Source organism: Nomascus leucogenys, chromosome 15 (assembly GCF_006542625.1).
Source record: "Nomascus leucogenys isolate Asia chromosome 15, Asia_NLE_v1, whole genome shotgun sequence".
Classification (NCBI taxonomy): domain Eukaryota; kingdom Metazoa; phylum Chordata; class Mammalia; order Primates; family Hylobatidae; genus Nomascus; species Nomascus leucogenys.
Genome location: NC_044395.1, coordinates 72216854 through 72241449, shown reverse-complemented (window position 1 = coordinate 72241449; position 24596 = coordinate 72216854). Strand labels below are relative to the sequence as shown.

Below are 24596 nucleotides of genomic sequence, written 5' to 3'. Positions count from 1 at the left end.
TCATAACTCATAGCAGTGAGTACAGCTATGTGCTGAGTCCTGTGAGTCCCCATAGAAAATCATTTAGCTGAGGGGTGGTCTTGGGGACTCCCCAGCACACCCGCAAAACCAAACAATTGTCATCCTGCCCTTTAAGAAAAAGTTTGCCACCTCCTGCTCTGCACAGTCTTAGTGTGCGTGGAAATTATGTGTTACACATCTCCCATCCCACAAGACTCTGCGCTCCCTGAAGGCACGATCCAGGCTTTTTACTCTGACAAAGCACAGTATCTGACATGAAATATTTATGAAGGGAGGAAATTGGGGAATCTGTAAATAACGGATTCAAGGCAGGCAGATCACGAGGTCAGGAGTTTGAGACCAGCCTGACCAACATGGTGAAACCCCGTTTCTACTAAAAATACAAAAATTAGCCGAGCATAGTGGTGTGCACTTTGTAATCCCAGCTACTCAGGAGGCGGAGGCAGGAGAATCACTTGAACCTGGGAGGTGGAAGGTTGCAGTGAGCTGAGATAGCGCTACTGCACTCCAGGCTGGGCAACAGAGCAAGACTCTGTCTCCAAAACAAAACAAAACAAAAGAAGAAGAAAAGAAAAAAGAGGGGTTTGTAAACTGGGTGAAGAAATAAATTTAAAAGGTTATGACCAACGTTTTCCAATGAAAGATTAGACTACAAATCAGTGTGTATTACATATATAAGGGTGTTTTATTTCTTGTAGTTATACAGGTGGACCAGGCACTATACCGGATCATAATGTAAAAGGGTTTCTTCTTGTCCATTGCAATAGAAAATAATCTGAAGGCCACTGGATGTGAAGACTCCAGGGTCTTCCCGAACTGTGGCCTCTCTGCCAGCTGCCTGGAAGAATCACCACCTACCCTCCTGTCTCTGTGGCCATTGGCATTTATCCACACTCTCTCCCTCCCTCCGCCCCCAGAACGTGTACTACACGAGCAGTCAGCAGATCCATGTGGGCATTCTGAGCCCCACCGTGGATGACGATGACAACCGATGCCTGGTGGACGTCAACAGCCGGCCCCGGCTCATCGAGTGCAGCTACGCCAAAGCCAAGAGGATGAAGCTTCACTGGCAGTTCTCTCAGGTAACAGCCCCAGAGCCCGGGCACAGTGGCAGCTGTGGTGGAAAACCAGGAGAGTGGCCTCAGGGGCCAGGGAGGTGATGGAGGAGAGGGGAAGGGGAAGAAGAGAGAGACTGGCAGTAGTGAGGCTGTGGCTCCAGGCTGCTTTGCTTCTCAGGGACTTGCTGATCAAATTACCATGTGCTGTGGGTCTCGTGTTAACTATTGATCCCTGTGATATTGGCTCTGAGGGAGTTTATTATTGTTGTTGTTTTATTATAATGATTTTATTATTGTACTTAATTTTTAGATATAAGGAAACTGAGGCTCAGAGATGGGAGTCCCCTGCCCAGAGTCTCACAGCTAGGGGCGGGGCTGGGATATAAACTCGGGTCTTTCTGACTTTAAACCTTCACGTTTCTCCTATACAAGCCTCTGCTCATGAGATGGAGCCCCCAGTCTCCCAGGTGTAGACAGTGCTGGGTCTCTGATCTGCAACCCCCTCTGCCTTCCACGCAGTATTGGGTCACTCTGGGAGAAGAGGTTTCCTTGCCAGACAGCATCTTGGGGCCATTTGGCGAAAGGCAGTCCTCACACTAGTGACCGTGGGACATTCCTTTATTATGTATCTCTTAATTCAGGGGCCTATATTTGACTTCCTGCTCTTCACGCGCCCCTAGTAGCTCCCATTATAGGATGGTGGCCAAGGATCTAGATGCCTAGCTTTGAGGAGAACTTCTGCCTCTGCCCAGAGGTCTCCTAGTCACCAGGGAATCTGCTAAGGTAGGATCCATTTTCACCCACAGATAGGGATGCCTGCCTCCCAGGTGGAGCAGGTAAAGTGTTAATAACAGGAAGTGAGGGAGCCCATGGGGTTGTGGAGCCTCAGCGCTGCCTGGGTGCTGTACATGGTGGACACTCCCAGGGAAGTTCGGGAGGGAACAACTGTATTCATGGGACTGAGTGGCAGGAGTCCCTGACTCCATCCTCCTGGCAAGCTGCTTCTCCCCTGCTGAGGATGGAAGCTGCTGGGGGCACTGCAAGGAGCTTTGGAAGCTGGCTATACCTTGATTCCAATCCTGGCATCCAGTTACTCTCCCTGTAGTAGGGGTGCTGGTAAGGAGAGTCCCAGCTACATCATATTCTATGGGCATAGGGCACCTTTGACTGTGGTCTGGGTGTGCAGAATTAGAGGACTTACAGAGACTCTTAGGTCCTAAATAAACGATGAATGTCAATACTGAGCTGGAAGTTCAAAACAAGGTCATGGACTTAGGAGCTAGTTAGGAAGCAGAAGCAAGAGCCTAAACCAGGGCTTTGTGAACACAGGAAAGCAGATGGTGGAGAGGAGCCCAGGAGCCAAATGGGAGCATTTCCGAGGGCAGGTGGAGGATGCAGGTGGCAGCTCTGTGAGTCCCAGCTCACCCTGCAAAGTGTGGGGGGTTCAATGAAAGGGAACTCATGCAAAGGACTCACGGCTCCTGCTCCTTCCTGTCTATGTAACCTTTGACATGTGCTGTAAACTGTAAAGTTCTATCCCAATAGGAATAACAGCTAATATTCATACAGTACTTACTGTGTGTCAGGCATATATTAACTCATTTCATCCTCACCACCACCAGATGTGATAGGTACCACCTGACCTCATAGATGAGGAAACTGAGTCACAGAGAAGTTAACGAACATGCCCAAGGTGCTCATGTTGGTCATTATTTATGAAATAGTTCAAATTCTCTCTTACTTCTCATCACTAAAGCTATGTTGGAAGTGGCCACATGGGAGAAGGCCAGAGGTCAGGGCTGAGGCTTGAGACACAGGGTGTTCATCGTCCCACCTCCCTCTCTGTGGAAACACCAGATGCCCCGGCTGGGAGCTGTTGCTGACTCGACACTGTGCCTGGCAGAAGCCTTCGTCACTTTCCTCTGCCAGATTTCCAGCTCAGGGGCCAGAGGATGGCGCTACATTTCCCTCCTTTCCTCCTTCAAGTTGAGAGGCAGAGGGAGGCCTGGGGTGTGTGGTGTGGAAGGACAGTTAGGTATATGCCCGGTGAGGGATGGCCGTTGTTTCTCAAGTCAGGCTAGGTGCAAAGTAGGCTTGTAGGTTGGAGACAACAGGGTCCTGAGTGCATATTCCGGGCTCCGTGGAGGTGAGTGGGGCTGACTTTGCTGGGGCAAAATGGGCTTCATGCCTGAGACTGTCTTCAGAGTCTATAGAGGTCACAAGGGACCATTTTCTACTGCCCTCAGCCAGACCTGCTGGGCCTCTAGGTTCAGCTTGCCCTGCTGTCTGTGAATGGAACCGTGCAGGAAGTTGGTGGTGGTGCAGCTAGGGGTGGGCAGGGCTGGTGGCTTCTCAGGAGACAATGTACTTAACTGGGAATGAATGTTAAGAACCTGGGAGCCTGGTCTCTTTGGAAGGAGTGAAGGGCATTCCAGGGAGAGGAAACAGCATGTGTGAAAGTTGTGAGACATCAAAAGCAGGCCATGCTCAGGGAGCTGCTGGGAGTCAGGGGTGGTCGATCCTGGAGGGCACAGTGGGGAGCAGCTGAAGAGTCTGGAAGGGCAACTGGGCCAGGCCTGGAGGCCACAGGGCCTGGTGGATTTGGTTCTGTGGGAGATGAGGATATGTAACCCCAGGTCATGTTTAGGTCTTGGATTTTGAAAGCCCCCTCCGGCAGGGATTGTGAAGCTAGATTAGGAGAGATACTAGAAAAGGAAAGAAGCAGGATGAAGAGTTAGCAGGAGATTGAGATGCAGTTTGAAGGTTTAGCCATTTCTTCCTCTCTCTCCTCCATGACCCCGGGGTCTTCATGGCCTGCGTCAGCCCCCAAAGTCTCCTCTTAGCACAGGCTCTAAGGCCAATCCTGGGGGCTCAGCTTTGGTGGTGTGGGCTGGAAATGTTGACAGGCATCACCAGGAGTCCTCTAATCAACGAGAGTACTGCTTCAGATTACTGCAGGAGGAGGATGAGCAATGGCCTCTGGGCTGTCCTGGAATAGCCCCTGGAAGCCACAGCCCAGACAGGCACTTGCAGCCCTGGGGACTTGGTGTCATCCAGACATGGGTATTCCTGAACTGAAGTAAGCATCCAGCCCTCTTCAGACTCCTCTGCCTGTGAGCCTCAGCTTTTGTGTTCAGCCTTATTCAGTTTGATGTTAACAGCACAGCAAGCACACCTCCAACATGAGACATTGAGATGAAGTCACCCTCCAAGATCACATGGCCTGAGAGGGGTAGATTCACTGGCTGAATCTGAAGCCCAGGCTGCTTTGACATCCAAGACCTGCACCCAGACACTTCTACCCTCTTTCCAGCCCTCACAGAATCCTTCCCACCCATGCTCTGAGGTCCCCACTGGAGTAACTCAGCTTCATCTCCTGTGCACACCTAGATGCCTTGGGGCTGTGGCCAGCGCTCCCCACTCCTCCCATCTTGTCTGTCCATCCTGGCTATGGCAGAGAAGGAAACGTTGTAAAATGGGCAGCCTTGAGGCAAAGTCACCCCAAGTTCCAGCTCCTTCCTTCCCTTATCCCAGGGCATGGCTTGAAAAGGCAGCCTCACACAATTCCTGTTTAAACAGACATAGCAATCAACAAAACAGGCATCTGTGGCACACAGCTCTTCAGTGACTGGGCAGTTTTCAGCCACTTTGGCATATGTCTAATTAAAACTCCCCAGAGTGCTTTGGCAACCATATATTTGATCCTTCTACAAAACGGAACTGTTTGGAAATACTCTTTTTGAATTCCTAGTTTGCAGACCCAGAGCAGCCACTCTCACTTGCTATTTAATAATTAATATATGTGAAAGTTTTGCTTACTGCAAAATGATCAATATTTATCAAGTGACCTGGAATCTCTCCTTAAGCCCTCATTGGTGAGGAGTCGCTGTCGACAAGGCCTGAAGAAGCCGGGAGCCTCTTAAATGATTAAAGTCTTGTGCTTGGGCTAATTTTCTTGCAACAGGTTTTAATCTTTGCAAATCGCATTCAGATCCTACCAACTAGAATGTTCTGGTACTGAAGTTGGGCTGAAAAGAGCTTTTACTGGGTGCATTTCAAATCTCCTTTCTGGTTTCACATTATGCACTATTTATTCTCCTGAGGACCACATTTAAGCTCCACAGACACTCAGGCTGAATTAATTTTAAAATAATCTAGTGTGTTTTCCCAAGTTCTCCAACCAAGAAGATAGGCATTTGCATATCTTAGTGTTCTATCTCATACCCTGATTTTCTGCTTAACAAATAAAATACATTTCCTCTAACCCCTGCAAGCTCTTCTGAATTTCCAATACTTCAGGCTGAACCAGGACAGTGTTAGATACTGACACTGAGAAACCACATTTGATGAAAACATCTCTTGGCAACGCTGATGTGCAGGACTCTGATGAGCAATTTTCCAATGATGAACAGTCTTTCCTTTAGTCATTCATCAAACACTTATTGAGCATGGGGGTTGGACAGGAGGAATGCAGATATAAATCAGACACAGCCTCTGCCCTCAAGGAGCTCATGGGCATGTAAACACAATGGAACCAAATGATGAGAACAGAAACCGAGGGATGTGCTGTGTTCTGAGAGCCTGGGATGACCGACTTGGTCTGCAGAACTCAGAGATGGCTTCACGTAGGAGGCTTGTTTGATTTATATCATAAAGGTTGTAGAGACAGTTTCTAAGCATTAGAACATCCCAAGTAGAGGCTCACTTGGGCAAAGGCATGAAATAGCTGAGCATATTTTAGGAGTAGGAATCCATTGTCTGGTGTGTGCAGAATTTAGAGTTTTTGATGGGACAAGTGGGAGATAAGACTTAGAGTCATGTAGAGCAGATAATGGTGGTTGTTGAAAGCCATACCAAGGAGGTGGACTTCACCTTAAAAGCAGAAGGAAGGAATGGGGAATGTTCTTAAGTAGTAGATTTCCATGGTGGGGTGTGCAAAATCCCCCTGGCAGCTGAAAGCAGGGTGGATCAGAAGGAAAGAGGCTGGAAACAGGGAAGCAAGTTAGGGAGGAGACTGTTTCATTGTCCCAGGAAGAGATAGGAGGACTTGGTTGCCACAGGGGTGTGGGGACATGCAGCTATCAGGGAGGACTTTGAGAGACATTTCAGCAGGTTATTACACAATGATGGATTAGATGATGGTAGTTGGGCGGTGGAGTGGTTCTCAATACAGGACCATTGCCAGCCCTGTGTTTGAGAACATTTGGTGGGCAGGCAGAATTGCCTCCCTCAAGCTATACACCCTCTCTAAACAGCTGATGTCTCCTGCATCAGCACATGACAAAACTTCACAATATTAGAAGTGGCAGTTGTTGCCTTCAGTGATTTTTTTCCTGTTTGTGATTCCTCCAGGATTAAAGAACTTCTAAAACTACCTACCTACTGGGATGATAAATTCATATGCATTAAGTGTATGTCTTTCAGTCTTCTGAGAGTAGCCTCCATACTGAGATTTGGGGGATTCTGGGATTCAGTGATGGATTTCTGTGAAAAAAAGAGGCATTTGGTCAATGACCCCTGAACCAGTGGAGGGAGAGGGAAGAGGCAAATATCAGGTCACTACAGAGAAGAACTTTGTGGCAGGATACTTGTCAAGCAAAGCAGAGGACTGACTCTCAGTAGTAACAAGGCCATCTCTCCACCTGCAACTACCATCATTCCTCTGAATGGTTTGTAATAGCCTAATGTTAGAGGAAGTCCTCTGTTCAAATATGTTATTGAAGAGATTCTTGCTTTAGGAAGGCTGTTGTTATGATGTGGTCCTCCAAGCTCCCACTTTCTGAAAGTCCATCTATATGTTTGAATGCATGGCTAAAGGATTGAGGACTATTTAAGACCAGAAATTGCTCAGAAATGTTAGTGTTCTACCTGCCAATCTCTGAAGGGCTGCCTTGTGCAAGGGCCCAGCAGGGTTGTCCTGTGTAGCCCTGAGGGAGGACCAGCAGGGGGAAATCAGGAGCAATTTATTGAGCTGCTTCTTCATAGAGCTGGCGATGAGGCTGATGGCTTGGGCAGGTGGTGAGTTCAGGGGACCATCAGCAGGTTGTCAAAGGCTCTATAGCTGTCAGTGGAGTTGGGCTGGGTGATTTCAAGGGCTTACGGACCCTGAAATTCTGTAATTCTAAGCTCCTGAAGTTAGATGGCAAACCCTGAGAAGGGTTTTTTCCACCTAGAATTCTCACTGGGCCAGCCTGAATACAAAGCATCACAAATTTGAGAATGACACTCTTAATCACACTTTATGGCATCATTTACCCATTATTTCAACCCGTGTCCCTCTCTTCTTCCATCAGCCAACAGACTAGAGGGCAGGACTGTGTCTCACATTTCAGTATCTCCAGCACCTAATGAAAAGCCAGAGACAGAGGCGGCACCCAGCATGCTGTTGATCAAATGAAGGAGTCTTTTTAAAAAATTCACAAATCTTAACCAAAGGCCCCACTGTGTGCAAGGTCTTGAGCTAGGTTTGTGGGAGCCCCAAAGATGAACAAAATCCTACCTCAGTGACTGTCCTCGGATGCATGCATGCTCACTGAAGAAAAAAAATGTCATATAACAGTATTTCGGAAACATTTCATGTTAATAGTCCAAGGGTCCTGCTTAGCTGGAAAATCCCCCGTTCCTACCGTGAACACTTTTAGGTGGTAGCGCATCCCACCTGTGGTACACAGACATGCATTATGTAGGACACTCAAAGTTACGGCCTAAACACGCACTTCTTCCAATCACCTCAGATTTGGAGGAGGGAGGGTGGAAATATTTTATACCAAAACAGATATGCATATTGCATGAAGTGGAGTGCAAATTTAAATGAGTATTTTTAAAAACAGGAGGATCTGATGAAATCTCAGGGTATTGAGACTGTATTTCATGTTGCCCTCAGACTGGGTTCTTTGGTGGGAACGTTGGCGAGGCCGAGCTTGGAGTTCAAGGGCATGCAGGGCAGACACTACGCCCCAGCCCCCTGTACTTGCTTCGTTCTCAGAGCAGCACTGATGCATTTTCCAAGTGGGGAACATTGCGGATAGCCACAGAGATGTCTGTTAATGCCAGGAAAGGAGAAATTTTCAAGACTAGATGAGACTTCCCGGAAGAGACTGAGCCACTAGCCAAAGCTGCATGTCAAGGGACAATTGGCTCTGATTTGTGAGGTCTAATTTGATAATTTGATGCAAGATGAGTAACGCACGCAAAGATGAATCTATTTGCAGAGCACATTTCCCAGGGAACACCACTAATTCTGCCAAAGAATTTCCCCATGCTGGAGGAGGAGTCCTTGACTTTCTCCTGCTCCAATCCCCAAGTGCTGTCAGCAAGTCCAACTTCGAGAACCCTTTGTATTGAAAAGAAAAGAATAATTGAGTATTTCATTATGGCTCCAGAATAAAACAGCCTTTTATTTCCATGTCATATGAAGGAACAAGTGTGGAACTGTCCAGTTTTGAGGAACTGACAAAGCTTCGTTTAGGCCTTGGATGTGCTATTAGTTATTTTTGGTTTATGGAAGTCAGCACTTCCCTCCTCTCCCTCATCCCACAGATATCAGGGACCAGGACTAGGTGTGATGGCTCCGCTCCCCACTACCCAGACCTGGGTGAGATTTTCAAATGTACTGCTCAAACATTTATATGGTGTTTACTATGTGCCCTGCACTACTCTGTTTTATAAATGTTACTTAATCCCTATGATAGTGCTATAAGGTACTTACTATAATTATCCCCAATTTTACAGAGGAGGAAACTGAGGCATGGAGAGATTAAGTCATTTGTCAAAAATCAGATCTGGGAATCCTGCCTCTGGGGTCCATGCTTTAAACCACCATACCATGGTCCCTTGTCCTGCCTCTGGAAAACCCGTGGATTGCTGCAATGGGAGTTTGGGGCTGGGGCCTCCCTGCTGAGCCTGTCGCAAATATGTGTGGACTGGCTGGATCCCTACCTCCTCAGCAAACTCCCTCCAGCCATCCTGCTGTCTCCATAACCCCTCTCCACCTGTGCTTTTGCACTTGATATTCCTGTTACCCCATCTTCAGTCCAAGGGGCCCTTCACACAACAAGCCCCGGGCAGAATCTCACTTAAGCAAAGATGAGACTAAGAGAATACCCAAGTACTTTAAAAAAAAAAAAAAAACACGAAAGTCTTTACTAGTAAATCAGGTGTTGAGTATTCATAATACAAAAAGACCACTTAACTCTACCAAAAAAAAGACTTAATCTCAGGGTTTCTTTAACTAGCTGTAACGTCCCACATATGCTTTGAAGTATTTGATTACTAATCATTAACTACTTAACCTAGAAACTCCTGAGCTCACCATGCTTAAAGCCAAAAACCCACTGGGCTGCTTGCCCGTGGAAAATTAATTAAAAAGGAAAGTGGAATGGGAATAAGCAGAGAAGTATTTGGAATACACGAGCTAGTACACACACAGTGTCCTTGTGAACTCCTTAATTGCAAAAGTGAGACCAGCCTGAGCTTAACACAAATACTCCAGATGTTCCACCTCAGGGTGCAAGTGACCAGCTGGGCCCAACCCTTTCCTGAAAGGGGGTCATAGCTTGTGGTCTCAAAGTGTGGTCCCAGACCACCACCACCAATGCAACAGCACCTGGGAACTTTAAAAGGCACATTTTCAGGCCTTATCTCAGACCTAGTGAATCAGAAGTGAGAGGAGCAGTGATCTATAGTTTAACAAGCCTCCAGGTGACTCTAACTCTTACATTCCAGGAGGAACAGGCCAGTATGTACCACACGTAGGCACCATAGACACACACTTGGGAAACTGAGGCAGAGAGGTGCTTGGCTGTGTAATAACCTGGGATCTGCTCCTCAGTGCCCAAGAGGCTCATGGACTGTGGCTTCCACATGCCCCAATCTACACACAGTTCTCTACGTTGAGACACAAACTGAGTGCCCCAGCATGCTCTGTCTCCTTTTGCAAGTGAGAAGACTGAAGCCCAGAGTGGCTCAGCCATTTTCCTGGGGTCACGTGGCCAAGGCGGGGCACAGAGTCCTAGGTTCTTTGCTTCTGTTCATGCCTTTCCAGTTCCTATTCCTGAGAGGCCCAGAAGGAGGAGGAATTAGGCTGGGAGGAGGGAACCTGGCTCTAGGAATTATTATTAGCCTTTGAAATTCTATACATTCAAATTTGATTTTTTTCTTTTAGCTGCTGTTTCCATATTTAATTTGGTTTTCATTCCAATTAAGTTCTCTGTGTGCTACGGCTTCTCTCCTGCCGGGTTTAATTGCCCTTATTTAAATTCTTTAATTAAAAGTATTGTGTGTTTCCAGATTACGTAGTTGTAGTATTATACAAATAATATAGATGACAGGGCTGGTGAACCAAGTGACTGTGCCCTCCACAGAGGGAGGGGCCAGCCCAGGTCTCTGCATGAAGCCCCAGCCTAGAGCCATGAGACTGGCCTGGAGGCTGCAGGTTGGACCCTGGGAGTGAGGACAGAAGTCGGCTAACATGTGTCCCTTCTTCCTTCCTTCCTCCAATGCTCTGTGCCCAACACAGCACCACCCAGAGTGGCCTGGTTAACCTGTCAGTCAGATTCTGCAATGGCTGGCCCTGTCATTCAGAGTAAAAGCCAAAGTCTTGCTTGTAATTCCAGCTCTTTGGGAGGCTGAGGCAGGCAGATCACCTGAGTTCAGGAGTTCGAGACCAGCCTGGCCAACATGGCAAAACCCCGTCTCTCCTAAAAATACAAATATTAGCCAGGCATGATGGTGCATGCCTGTAATCCTAGCTACTTGGGAGGCTGAGACGGGAAAATCACTTGAACCTGGGACTGCACTGAGCTGAGATCCTGCTACTGCACTCCAGCCTGTGTGACAGAGTGAGACTCCATCTCAAAAAAATAAAAAGCCAAAGTCTGTTCAGTGGCCACAAGGCCCTATCCACTTCCTTGCACCTCTTGGACCTCATCTCCTCCCGCTAACCCCAAGCTCGGGGCCCACGACTCCCCCACCTCTGCCCTGGGCCGCCACCTCCCCTCCTTCTTGTCCTTGCCGAGATCTCAATTTTGATTGACGATTTCCCTGGCCGCCCCTTACAATTGCCGTCTGCCTCCAGCTCACCACCACCCCTGAGCCTCTTTCCCTGTCTACATTTTTGTATACAACCTTATCACCTTCTCGCATGCTTTGGAATTTATTTTTCTGCTTTCCCTCCTAGAATATAGTCTCTACAAAAGCAAAGATCTTTTTCTGTTTAGTCACTGATATATCTCAGTGGCCTAGAATGGTAGGCACTCATTAAATATTTGTTGAATGGATGGAAGGATTAATGAATAGTGTCTCTGCAGAGGGCCCTCAGAGGAAACACCTAATTTTGAAGCTCGCTGAGGTGACCCTTCTCCACCCTAGGCATCGGAGCAGCACCAGCTCCCTCAGTCTAGTTCACCACCCCTGTGATAGGCAAGGGCTGGGGCTGGCCACCATCCTAGTGAGGAACGTAAAGGGGGCAGACCCCCCTGGGTTCCCAGCCTGCCACTACTTACTACTCATTTACTGACCACGTGACTCTGGACAAGTCTCCAAGCCTGTAAAATGGGGATAATTATTCTCTCTATCTCTCAGGGCTTTTGTCAGGAAGACCTGGAATTGGGCATGTAAAACATTTGGCATAGTACTAGGCAAATGGTAAATAAGTGATAGTTGTTATTCCTCTCATCTCAGCTGCAGAACCTGCAGGCAGAAGTACAGTTAGTAAAACACGAGGCTGCTCTCACGGTGCTGAACTTCCCAGGAACGCACTGAGTGTGGGAAAGGAAGGCTTCTTTGCAATGTTTGTGCATGAAATTTTCCGAGAGAAGAAGAGTCTGTTCAGTGAAAGAGGCTGAGGTCAAGAAGGGGGACAGGAGGAAGACAGTGCTGGTGGCCAGTGCTATCTCTGTTTTAAAAGTTTAAGCAACTTTTAAACTTTTTAAACTTTTATAATTTTTGTTAAAGATCTCCAGCATCAAAGGGTGGCCTGGCCCCTCTGTCCATATCCCAGATGTGTTCCCAGGGAGCAGGTCAGGGCTCTGCTCAGTGATGCCCCACCGTGGCCTTACTACCAGTTCTAAAGGACTCTCCCCTCCCAGCCTCCAGGGAGGGAGCTCTCCTGGCCTCATACTCCACCCTCTCTGACAGGCTCAGATATTCTCACGGAGGTTGTGTCCCATCCACCCGCCTCCCCCAACCCCACTCTTGGCTGTGATCCATCCCTCCCACATCTCTTCAGGCAGCCAATGCCCAGGGTCACCACACTTCTAGTCTCTAGGGTGCTGAGGCTGTGGCTGGGCCGGGGCCGGGCCTGGGCCTGGGAAATGTCAGATGGGAGTCTCTGCAGGATGCTTTATGTCTCAGAGACCTCTGCTCCTGCCTTCCTCTCTGGACCTTGGCAAGGTGCCCCTTGGAAGGCAAGCAAAGAAGGGGCTGTGGTATCTGTGTGGGACGTGTTTCTCCAAGAGTCGGTGGTCTGGGGTCTGCACAGCACCTCGCTGTTGGCAAGGCCTGGGCCGGCCCCAAGGATGAGCAGAGCAGCCAGAATCTTCAGCTGAGTGGGTAGCGGCACCTGGTCTGGGCCCGTTTGTTATGCGCTTTGGTCACAGCCCCCACCCTGATCCTCTGATCCGTATGTTTTATAGCTGATCAAGGGATTCCTATCCGTCCTCTGCTCATCCTTCCAGGAATCAGCACAGAAATGACCATCTGGGCCTGCAGACAATGAAACCAGAAGCAGGGAGAGGCTTGCCCAGGCCACATAGCTGACTGCCAGGAAAGCAGCTGTGTCCTCAGCATCCTAGCTCAGCACTCTTCCCTTTCTACCTGGCTCCAGAAACGCCAACAGATCTTGCAAATTAGGGAGCAGGCCTGGTTTTGGTCCCCTGCCTGCATGCTGCTCCCAGCGTGGTGGGGAAGACAGACCTCTGGGCTGGCAGGACTGTGGCAGGGCCAGGGAACTGGCCACAGATCTGTTCAAGAAGCATCAGCAACACAGCCAGCCTGGGTGTGGGCAGCAGATATGCCCAGGCCATAGGGTTTTACACAGAAGCTAAGGAAATGTGGGCCATGGAGCAATGGTCTGGCCTTGCTTGGAGCAACTGGCACAGGGGATGCCTCTGGGCCTAAAAGTCTAGCCTCTAAGGGACGGGATGGGCACCCAAGGTGGACCGCGGTTTGAGAAGACAACTCGAGGCTGTGTTTCACACCTATCAGGATCAGGAGTACCATGTGGCCCCAATTCCTTGGCTATATTGAAGGGGCCTCTTGTCCAGTGTAAATGAGGCAGTGACCCTGGGCGCTGTGGTCAGTCCTGAGGGACAGAAATTAGCCAGAGCTTGTTCAAAGGAGGGCAACCAGTTTGGAAAATTATACAAAATTGTCCCACCAGGAACTGGGAAAGTTAAACCTGGAAATGCTGGGAAAAACTGGGAGATGCAGGCCTCACCTCCCCTGCTGGAAGGGAAGGTGTGGAGGAACAACAGGCCGCTGGGGAAGCCTCAGGGGAGCTCAAGACAAGGATTTTAGCTCAGTGGGAGGAGCATGCCCCAAGGGTGAGCAGCCGGGGGAAGACTGCATATTTGGGAGGGGGCGAGATCCTTCTCCCTGGAGGTGCCAAGCAGAGCTGAAGGGCCCCATGGCCACAGAGGCCATTCGGCATGTGAGAGCAAGAGGCTGGCCTTGGAGGTCTCTTTCAGCATGGGGATTCCAGGGGCCTTCCTAGGCTTGTCCACGGGCCCCTTTCAGAGGCCGAGCCTGCAGGTTTCTCCCTGGCAACCCGTGGGCCCCAGCAGCTGCTGTTTCAGTTTCCCCTTTATTCTTTGGTCTCTGTGCTGTTGAGTACACTGAATCACTGCTCTCCCCAAGGGGGGCCCTGGGGTGTGGGGCATAGCAGGAGGGATCTTGCTTTGTGTGAATGCTTCTGAATAGGTTTGTGTGATCTGCTGGGCCATCTCCCCAACACAGGAAGTCGGTAATCCCATATCCCCTCCCAACACACACATACACAGTCCCCTCCACCCGCATCCCTGCTTCTCAGTCCCTGCCTCCTTCATCTGTGACTCAAAGTCCCTTCTCAGGGAGCTGGATTTTTTGTTTCAATTTTTTAATTGAAGAACGTGGATACATATAGAAACATGTATAAAATACACACTTTCAACTCCATAGTTTAAAACAAAGCAAATCCCTAGGTTTCCATCACCCAGCTCAGGAAATGGGACTGCCAGCAACACCCTTGTGATTTCCTGCCCATCACCTTCCCACTCCCTTTTCCCCAGAGCTGACTACCATCCTGACTTTCACATCATGGCTTTATTTTACCTGTTTGGGAAGTTTATATAAATAGAATATTTGTATTTTGTCTGGCTGCTTCTGCTCAACATTGTATTGGTGAGATTTATCCTTATGGAGCATAGCTATAGTTTGGTTTTGTTGCTATATAGGATTCCATTACATGAATATACCGTGAGTTGTATGTCTGGTGTACTATTGATGGACGTTTGAGTTATCTCCAGGTTAGTTTTATAAATCGTGTTCTAGAAAGCATTCATGTGCATGTTTTTGGTATAAACGTTTCTGATAGAAGTGTTGAGTCATAGGGTTGTATATGTTAACTATAGTAGGTACTGCCCATTTCAACAATTGTAAGAACTGAAGGTTTTTTTTAGTCTTAAATTTTTTAAAAAATTTTTTAATTATTATGGATGTGTTAGGCCATTCTTGCATTGCTACAAAGAAATACCTGAGACTGGGTACTTTATAAAGAAAAGAGGTATAATTGGCTCATGGTTCTTTAGGCTGCACAAGAAGCATGGCTTCTGGTAGGGCCTCAGGAAGCTTTTGCTCATGGCAGAAGATGCATTGGGAGCTTGCAGGTCACAAGACAAAGGCAGGAGAAAGAGTGGTGGGAGGAGGTGCCACACACTTTTAAATGACCAGCTCTCGTATAGACTCAGAGCAGAGACAGCTCAATGTCTCACCAAGGGGATGACCCAAGCCCATCATGAGGGATCCAGCCCCATGATCCAAACACCTCCCACCAGGCCCTACCTGAAACATTGGGGATCACATTCAACAAATATCCAGACTACATCAACGGGTACATAATAGTTGAATATATTTATGGGGTACATGTAATGTTGTCATACAGGCATATAATGTGTAATGATCAAATCAGGATAATTGGATTATCTTTTACCTCAACCATTTATCATTTCTTTGTGTTAGAAACATTCCAATTCTACTTTTTTAAAGTATACAATAAATTATTAACTGTAGTTTCCCTGTTGCATTAGTATTAGAGCTTATTCCTTCTATTGAACTGTATTTTTGTACCTATTAACCATCCCTGCTTTTTCCTCTCCTCCCTACTACCTTTCTTAGCCTCTGGTAACCATCATTCTATCTCCAGGAATTCAATTTTTTTTTAATTTTTAGCTCCCATGAGTAAGAACATGCAAAATTTGTCTTTCTGTGCCTGGTTTATTTCACTTAACATAATGACCTCCAGTTCTATCCATGTTGTTGCAAATAACAATCTCCCTTTTTTTTAACTATAAGTTCTGGGGTACATGTGCAGAATGTGCAGGTTTGTTACATAGGTATACACATGCCATGGTGGTTTGCCGCACCCATCAACCCATCATCTACATTAGGTATTTCTCCTAACACTATCCCTCCCCCAGCCCCCCACCCACCAACAGGCCCCATTGTGTGATGCCCTCCCTGCTGTGTCCATGTGTTCTCATTGTTCAACTTGGTCCAGAGCTGAGTTCAAGTCCTGGACATCCTTGTTAATTTTCTGTCTCATTGATCTAACATTAAAGGTGGGGTGTTAGACTCCCACACCATAATGGTGGGAGACTTTAAGTCTTGCACCCAGATTATTATTTTTTTTTTAATTATTATACTTTAGGGTTTTAGGGTACATGTGCACAATGTGCAAGTTTGTTACATATGTATCCATGTGCCATGTTGATTTCCTGCACCCATTAACTCGTCATTTAGCATTAGGTGTATCTCCTAATGCTGTCCCTCCCCCCACCCCACAACAGTCCCTGGAGTGTGATGTTCCCCTTCCTGTGTCCATGAGTTCTCATTGTTCAATTCCCACCTATGAGTGAGAACATGCAGTGTTTGGTTTTTTGTCCTTGTGATAGAATGATGTTTCCAAATGCTGTCCTCCCCCCCCCCCCCCACAACAGTCCCTGGAGTGTGATGTTCCCTTCCTGTGTCCATGAGTTCTCATTGTTCAATTCCCACCTATGAGTGAGAACATGCAGTGTTTGGTTTTTTGTCCTTGTGATAGTTTACTGAGAATGATGTTTTCCAGTTTCATCCATGTCCCTACAAAGGACACGAACTCATCATTTTTTATGGCTGCATAGTATTCCATGGTGTATATGTGCCACATTTTCTTAATCCAGTCTATTGTTGTTGGACATTTGGGTTGATTCCAACTCTTTGCTATTGTGAATAGTGCCGCAATAAACATACGTGTTGCACCCAGATTATTAAAGCAAGTTCTTAGAGACCTAAAATGAGACTTAAGACCCCCACACAATAATAGTGGGAGACTTTAACACCCCACTGTCAATACTAGACAGATCAATGAGGCAAAAGGTTAACAAGGATATCCAGGACTTGAACTCAGCTCTGGACCAAGTGGACTTAATAGACATCTACAGAACTCTCCACCCCAAATCAACAGAATATACATTCTTCTCAGCACCTCATCAGACTTCTTCCAAAATTGACCACATAATTGGAAGTAAAACACTCCTCAGCAATTGCAAAAGAACGAAATCATAGCAAACAATCTCTCAGACCACAGTGCAATCAAATTAGAACTCAGGATTAAGAAACTCCCTCAAAACTGCACAACTACATGGAAACTGAACAACTTGCTCCTAAGTTACTACTGGGTAAATAACGAAATGAAGGCAAAATAAAAGATGTTCTTTGAAACCAATGAGAACAAAGACACAACATACCAGAATCTCTGGGACACATTTAAAGCAGTGTGTAGAGGGACATTTATAGCACTAAATGCCCACAAGAGAAAGCAGGAAAGATCTAAAATTGACACCCTAACATCAAATTAAAATAACTAGAGAAGCAACGGCAAACACATTCAAAAGCTAGCAGAAGGCAAGAAATAACTAAGATCAGAGCAGAACTGAAGGAGATAAAGACACGAAAAACCCTTCAAACAATCAATGAATCCAGGGGCTGGTTTTTTGAAAAGAACAAAATAGACCACTAGCCAGACTAATAAAAAAGAGAGAAGAATCAAATAGATGCAATAAAAAATGATATAGGGGATATTACCACTGATCCCACAGAAATACAAACTACCATCAGAGAATACTATAAACACCTCTACACAAACTAGAAAATCTAGAAGGAATGGATAAATTCCTGGACACATACACCCTCCCAAGACTAAACCAGGAAGAAGTTGAATCCCTGAATAGACCAATAACAGGCTCTGAAATTGAGGCAATAATTACTAGCCTACCAACCAAAAAAAGTCCAGGACCAGACGGATTCACAGCCAAATTCTACCAGAGGCACAAAGAGGAGCTGGTACCATTCCTTCTGAAACTATTCCAAACAATAGAAAAAGAGGGAATCCTCTCTAACTCATTTTATGAGGCCAGCATCATCCTGATACCAAAACCTGACAGAGACACAACAAAAAAAGAAAATTTCAGGCCAATATCCCTGATGAACATCAATGTGAAAATCCTCAGTGAAATACTGGCAAACTGAATCCAGCAGCACATCCAAAAGCTTATCCACCATGATCAAGTGGGCTTCATCCCTGGGATGCAAGGCTGGTTCAACACATACACAAATCAAGCAACATAATCCATCACATAAACAGAACCAGTGACAAAAACCACATGATTATTTCAATATATGCAGAAAAGGCCTTCGATAAAATTCAACACTCCTTCATGCCAAACACTCTCAATAAACTAGGTATCGATGGAACATATCTCAAAATAATAAGAGCTATTTATGACAAACCCACAGCCAATATCATACTGAATGGGCAAAAACTGGAAGCATTGCCTTTGAAAACTGGCACAAGACAGGAATGCCCTCTCTTATCCCTCCTATTCAACATAGTATTGGAAGTTCTGGCCAGGCAAGTCAGGCAAGAGAAAGAAATACAGGATATTCAAATAGGAAGAGAGGAAGTCAAATTGTCTGTTTGTTTGCAGATGACATGATTGTATACTTAGAAAACCCCATTGTCTCAGCCCCAAATCTCCTTAAGCTGATAAGCAACTTCAGCAGTGTCAGGATACAAAATCAAGGTGCAAAAATCACAAGCATTCCTATACACCAATAACAGACAAACAGCCAAATCATGAGTGAACTCCCATTCACAATTGCTTCAAAGAGAATAAAATACCTAGGAATCCAACTTACAAGGGATGTGAAGGACCTCTTCAAGGAGAACTACAAACCACTGCTCAAGGCCATGAGAGAGGACACAAACGGAAAAACATTCCATGCTCATGGGTGGGAAGAATCAATATCGTGAAAATGGCCATACTGCCCAAAGCAATTTATAGATTCAATGCTATCCCCATCAAGCTACCAGTGACTTTCTTCACAGAATTAGAGAAAACTACTTTAAAGTTCATATGGAACCAAAAAAGAACCTGCATAGCCAAGACAATCCTAAGAAAAAGAACAAGGCGAGATGCATCAGGCTACCCACTAACTTCAAACTATACTACAAGGCTACAGTAACCAAAACAGCATGGTACAAGTACCAAAACAGAGAGATAGACCAATGGAACAGAACAGAGCCCTCAGAAATAACACCACACATCTACAACCAACTGATCTTTGACAAACCTGACAGAAACAAGCAATGGGGAAAGGATTCCCTATTTAATAAATGGTGTTGGGGAAACTGGCTAGCCATATGCAGAAAACTGAAGCTGGACCCCTTCCTTACATCTTATACAAAAATCAACTCAAGATGGATAAAAGACTTAAATGTAAGACCTAGGACCATAAAAATCCTAGAAGAAAACCTGGGCGGTACCATTCAGGACATAGGCATGGGCAAAGACTTCGTGACTAAAACACACAAAGCAATGGCAGCAAAAGCCAAAATTGACAAATGGGATCTAATTAAACTAAAGAGCCTCTGCATAGCAAAAGAAACCATCAGAGTGAACAGGCAACTACAGAATGGGGGAAAACTTTGGCAATCTATCCATCTGACAAAGGGCTAATATCCAGAATCTACAAAGAACAAACAAATTTACAAGAAACAAACAACCCCATCTAAAAGTGGGTAAAGGATATGAACAGACACTTCTCAAAAGAAGACATTTATGCAGCCAACAGACACATGAAAAAATGCTCATTATCTCTGGTCATTAGAGAAATGCAAATCAAAACCACAATGAGATACCATCTCACACCAGTTAGAATGGCAATCATTAAAAAGGAAACAACAGATGCTGGAGAGGATGTGGAGAAATATGAACACTTTTACACTGTTGGTGGGAGTGTAAATTAGTTCAACCATTGTGGAAGACAGTGTGGCCATTCCTCAAGGATCTAGAACTAGAAATACTATTTGACCCAGCCGTCCCATCACTGGGTATATACCCAAAGGATCATAAATCATTCTATAAAGACACATGCACATGTATGTTTACTGCGGCAGTATTCACAATAGCAAAGACTTGGAACCAACCCAAATATCCATCAATAATAGACTGGATAAAGAAAATGTGTCACATATACACCATGGAACACTATGCAGCCATAAAAAATGAGTTCATGTCCTTTGTAGGGACGTGGATGAAGGTGGAAACCATCATCCTCAGCAAACTATCATAAGAACAGCAAAGAACAGAAAACCAAACACCACATGTTCTCACTCATAAGTGGGAGGTGGACAATGAGAACACATGGACACAGGGAGGGGAACATCACACACTGGGGCTTGTCAGGGAGTGGAGGGCTAGGGGAGGAATAACCTATTACAAGAAATACCTAATGTAGGCGATAGGTTGATGGGTGCAGCAAACCACCATGGCATGCATATACCTATGTAACAAAACTGCACATTCTGCACATGTACCTCAGAGCTTAAAATACAATAATAAAAAATAAATTTTAAAAACCCACCTACTCAGGCCTCAGCAATGGCAGATGCCCCTCCCCCAACCAAGCTTGAGCATCCCAGGTCGACCTCAGACTGCTGTCCTAGCAGCGAGAATTTCAAGCCAGTGGATCTTAGCTTGCTGGGCTCTGTGGGAGTGGGACCCACTGATCCAGACCACTTGGCTCCCTGACTTCAGCCCCCTTTCCGGGAGAGTGCCACTGGGGTATTGAGAAAAAAAAAACAAAAAACTCCTGCAGCTAGCCCCGTGTCTGCCCAAACAGCCGCCCTGTTTCGTGCTTGAAACCCAGCATCATGGTGGTATAGGCACCTGGTCCTGGTCTGCCAGTTGCAAAGACCATGGGAAAAGCACAGTATCTGGGCCAGAGTGCACTGTTCCTCCCGGTACAGTCTCTCACAGCTTTCCTTGGCTGGGGGAGGGAGATCCCCCGACCCCTTGCACTTCCCAGGTGAGGCGATACCCCACCCTGCTTCAGCTTGTCCTCCGTGGGCTACACCCACTGTCCAACCAATCCGAATGAGATGAACCAGGTACCTCAGTTGGAAATGCAGAAATCACCTGCCTTCTGCATCGATCTCTCTTAGAGAGCTGCAGACCGGAGCTATTCCTATTCAGCCATCTTGACAGTGAAACCAGAATCTCATTCTTTTTAATGGTTAAATATTATTCCATCCTGTATATATACCACATATTCCTTATTCATTAATCTATTGATGGATACTTACGTTGATTCCATATGTTGTCTATTGCAAATAGCGCTGCAATAAACATGGGAGTGCAGATATCTCTTCAATATGCTGGTTTCCTTTCTTTTGAGTATATACCCAACAATGGGATTGCTGGATCATACAGTAGTTTTATTTTCAGTTTTTTGAGGAACCTCCATACTGTTCTCCATAGTAGCTGTACTAATTTTCATTCCCACCAACAGTGTACAAGGGTTCCCTTTTCTCTACATCCTCACCAGCATTTATTATTGCCTGTCTTTTGGTTAAAGCCATTTTAACTGGGGTGAGATGATTCATTATAGTTTTTGCTTACATTTCTCCAATAATTACTGACATTGAGCATTTTTCCATAACCTGTTTGCCATTTATAAGTCTTTTGTGGAATGTCCGTTCAGATCTTTTGCCCATTTTTTGCCTTCTTGCTATTGAGTTATTTGAACTTATGTATCATGGTTATTAATCCCTTGTCAGAGGTGTAGTTTGCAAATATTTTCTCCAGTTCTGTGGGCTGTCTCTTTACTTTGATTGTTTCCTTTGCTGTGCAGAAGCTTTTTAACTTGATGTGATCCTATTTGTCCATTTTTGCTTTGGTTGCCTGTGCTTTTGAGGTCTGTCTCAAGAAATTGTTGCCCAGATCAATGTCTTGGAGTGTTTCCCACATTCTGGAGTGTTTTTCCAATGTTTTCTTCTAGGAGTTTCGTAGTCTAATCTTAAAGTCTTTAATCTATTTTGATTTGATTTTCATATATAGCGAGAGATAGGGCTCGAGTTTCATTCCTCTGCATTTTCTCCGGCAATTTATTGAAAAGACTGTCCTTTCCCCATTGTGTAGAGAACCAAGTCTTAACACTCTGTTGAGACGTCAGTTGTTGCTATGGGAATGGTCATGGCAGACTTGGATGACATCCTTCGAGAAGTTTGCCACCTCTGCCTCTCTCAGTGCACTTCCCACTGTGAGCTGGAAAAGGCACAAAATGAAGAGCACCAGCCCAGCTTGTAGAATGAGGAGGTGGAAGAGGAGGTGGAAGTGGAGGTGGGACATGGGTGGGCAGTAGAGACTTCCTGGAGGAAATGGAGGAGTTGAGCTTTGATACATGGTTGCAGCTTAGCCTGTCATGGGAGCATGGGGAAGAATCCCAAGCAGAGAGCACAGCTTTCTTAAAGTCCAGGAACCCTGAGTTAACGTAAATGGGTTCAGAAAAGTACAAGGGATTTGGTATGGGTGCAGCAAAAGTCATGGAGCTGGGGAAGGATCAGAGATGAGGCTAGAGAGAAAGGCAGCACTGAGCCATGGAGGCCTTCAGTGCTGCACTAAGGAGCTTGGACTTTGTCCTTTAGGCCAAACATGCATTTTAGAAAGATCACCACTCTTGCCTCTGGAGGTTGGAAGGGAGATCCATTAGGGAGCTGACACAGTTGTCCCAGTGGGAGAGAGAAGTTGGTGGCCTGAACCAGGGCAAGTGTGATGGGAAAGGGATAAGGGGACAGTCACATGACACAAGAGAAGTAGAATTGCCAGGATTTGAGGCTTAATTGGATGCTGAAAGGATAAATAAATGAAAATGTCCATGTTTCTCACACAAATACCTAAGACAAACACAGGAATAGGTTCTGGGGAAAAAGTGAGTTTGACCATATACTCAAGTGCCATTAAGCTACAAGGGGTCCAATTAGAAGGACCTCCACCCATCAAAGCAATTCTGCCTGCTTGGGAGGCCAAAGCCTAGTTGAGCACAAGTTTGGTGGTAACTCAGAGATGCTCAGACAGTCCAGGCTGCCACCTCAGACTCGCAGCCAGCAACCCAAAGAGTCCAAGCCCTGAAAGGATTTCAGTACAAAAATTGGGGGTTTCCTATTTCCTGCTATAGGGCTAATATGAGGAGCAGAACATCAAGGGGCTTTGGGTCATAAACTGAGTATGAATGGCTACAAACATTCTGGAACATCAGTAGCAGGGGGGGATATCATGCACGTCAGGACTTAGGGAGCCCAATGGCCTAATAGACAGTAACCAGGAGGCTGACTTTGGTTGAAACCAGTACTGATGACTCCAGAGGTCCAATTGGGGGCATGTACCCTAGGAGTAGGAAGCCCCAGGCCTCTGGTGATGCTCAAATGCAGGCCAATGATGGGTTGTCCCAAGAAACTAGGCTTTTCAGAGAGGGGACCCAGCCAATGGCTGTGGGGAACAAGATCCAGCCCCTGGGGTAGGAGCTGTAGGTGCAAACAGGTGTGCCACAGCCCAGCTAGGTAGACAGAACTACCTAGGGGTGAGGGCTCTCTCCTAGCGAAGAACTAGGGCTCTGAGAAGAGAGCTGTGGCACATATTCAGTCTTCCAGAGGAGGCCAACACATCAGTGATGGAGGAGCCTGCAGTTTCATGGGAATGCTGACCTCCTGGGATCTGGCCACACAGATAATGTCAGCCCTCACGAGCCACTTGGCCTGAGGCTCCCAAATCTCTGCATGTTGCTTCTATGCCCTCTGACGCCACTGTCTGCCCTGGCCCCTAGGGAGGACCCATCCAGAACCGCAAGTCTAAGCGCTGTCTGGAGCTGCAGGAGAATAGCGACCTGGAGTTCGGCTTCCAGCTGGTGTTGCAGAAGTGCTCGGGCCAGCACTGGAGCATCACCAATGTCCTGAGGAGCCTGGCGTCCTGACCCACCGAGGCCACCTCCGGCTGCCTCTTTGCTACTGTGTAGCACCTGCTGCAACGTTGCCTGCTGTCCATGTGGGGTTGTTTGGAGTCTGGGGAACCAGGTTAGTGGGCCCCCAAGAAGAGCTTTTTATTTCCTATTCAATTTTCATGGAGTTTATAGAAAGATGCCGATTGGTAGGTGATGGTATGATATCAAACTATTTTGCAGTTGTAAATAGGGGTCAAATGGAAAATATTTATAACTGACAATAAAATATTATTAAGAAAAGGGTTTTGCAGTCATTTGGTGCTCTGTGGAGATTCATGCCTGGCTCCTTTGAACTTGGAGTTCTTGTAGCCAAAGACGTGTCCCTATGTGCTCCCTTCTGGCTTCTCATCCTTCAGAAAGGTGGCTTTAATGACCAGCACTCAGTGGGAGCTTGTTGTACAAGCTGCCAGCTCTCTTCATTAGACCCAAGGCAGCAAGAAGGGCACTGTGACCTCAGGTTCCAACCCAGAGGGACGGTCCCCTCTGCCTCTCCCATGGCAGGTGCCCCTCTGGAAGATACCTGCAGCCCTTCATTCCTGAGGAAGCACAGTTGTTCACTGGTCACTGGAGTGTCATCTGCTGGGCTTCAGGCCACCCTGCCCTCTCCTGAAGTTGCCAACTCACCTCCTCTTTCACCCCCCAGAGCTGCCCCCGGCCCAGCCCCTCGCCAGGACACTGCCTGTGTCCATTTGCCAAGACTGCTCAGGCTCCTCCCATGAATCAGGGGTTGTCAGTTTCCTTCAGCTGCCATAACAGATCTCCACACACTGGGTGGCTCACGTAACAGAAAATGATCATCTCACAGTTCGGGAGGCTAGGAGTCCAAAATCAAGATGTTGGCAGGGCTGGTTCCTTCTGTGGGCTGGGAGGGGAATCTGCTCCAGGCCTCTCTTCTGGCTTCTGGTAGTCTCAGGCCTTCCCTGGCGGGGCGATGGCCATCTTCTCCCC

The 24596-nt window shown here is 46.6% G+C and overlaps 1 protein-coding gene across 2 annotated transcripts in view; it reads left to right on the top strand.

The window, feature by feature from the left end:
- GALNT18 (polypeptide N-acetylgalactosaminyltransferase 18) overlaps window positions 1-23891 on the top strand; it is a 351487-nt gene extending 327596 nt beyond the window's left edge. The window contains exons 10-11 of one of the 2 annotated variants that reach the window (XM_012502920.2): window positions 939-1103; window positions 23475-23891. In XM_012502920.2, the coding sequence (XP_012358374.2) occupies window positions 939-1103; window positions 23475-23621 (312 nt within the window). In that variant the 3' untranslated portion in view covers window positions 23622-23891. The remainder of the gene's footprint in view (window positions 1-938; window positions 1104-23474) is intronic. The other variant, XM_030794708.1, reaches the window with a different exon arrangement.
- Window positions 23892-24596: the final 705 nt, after the last annotated feature.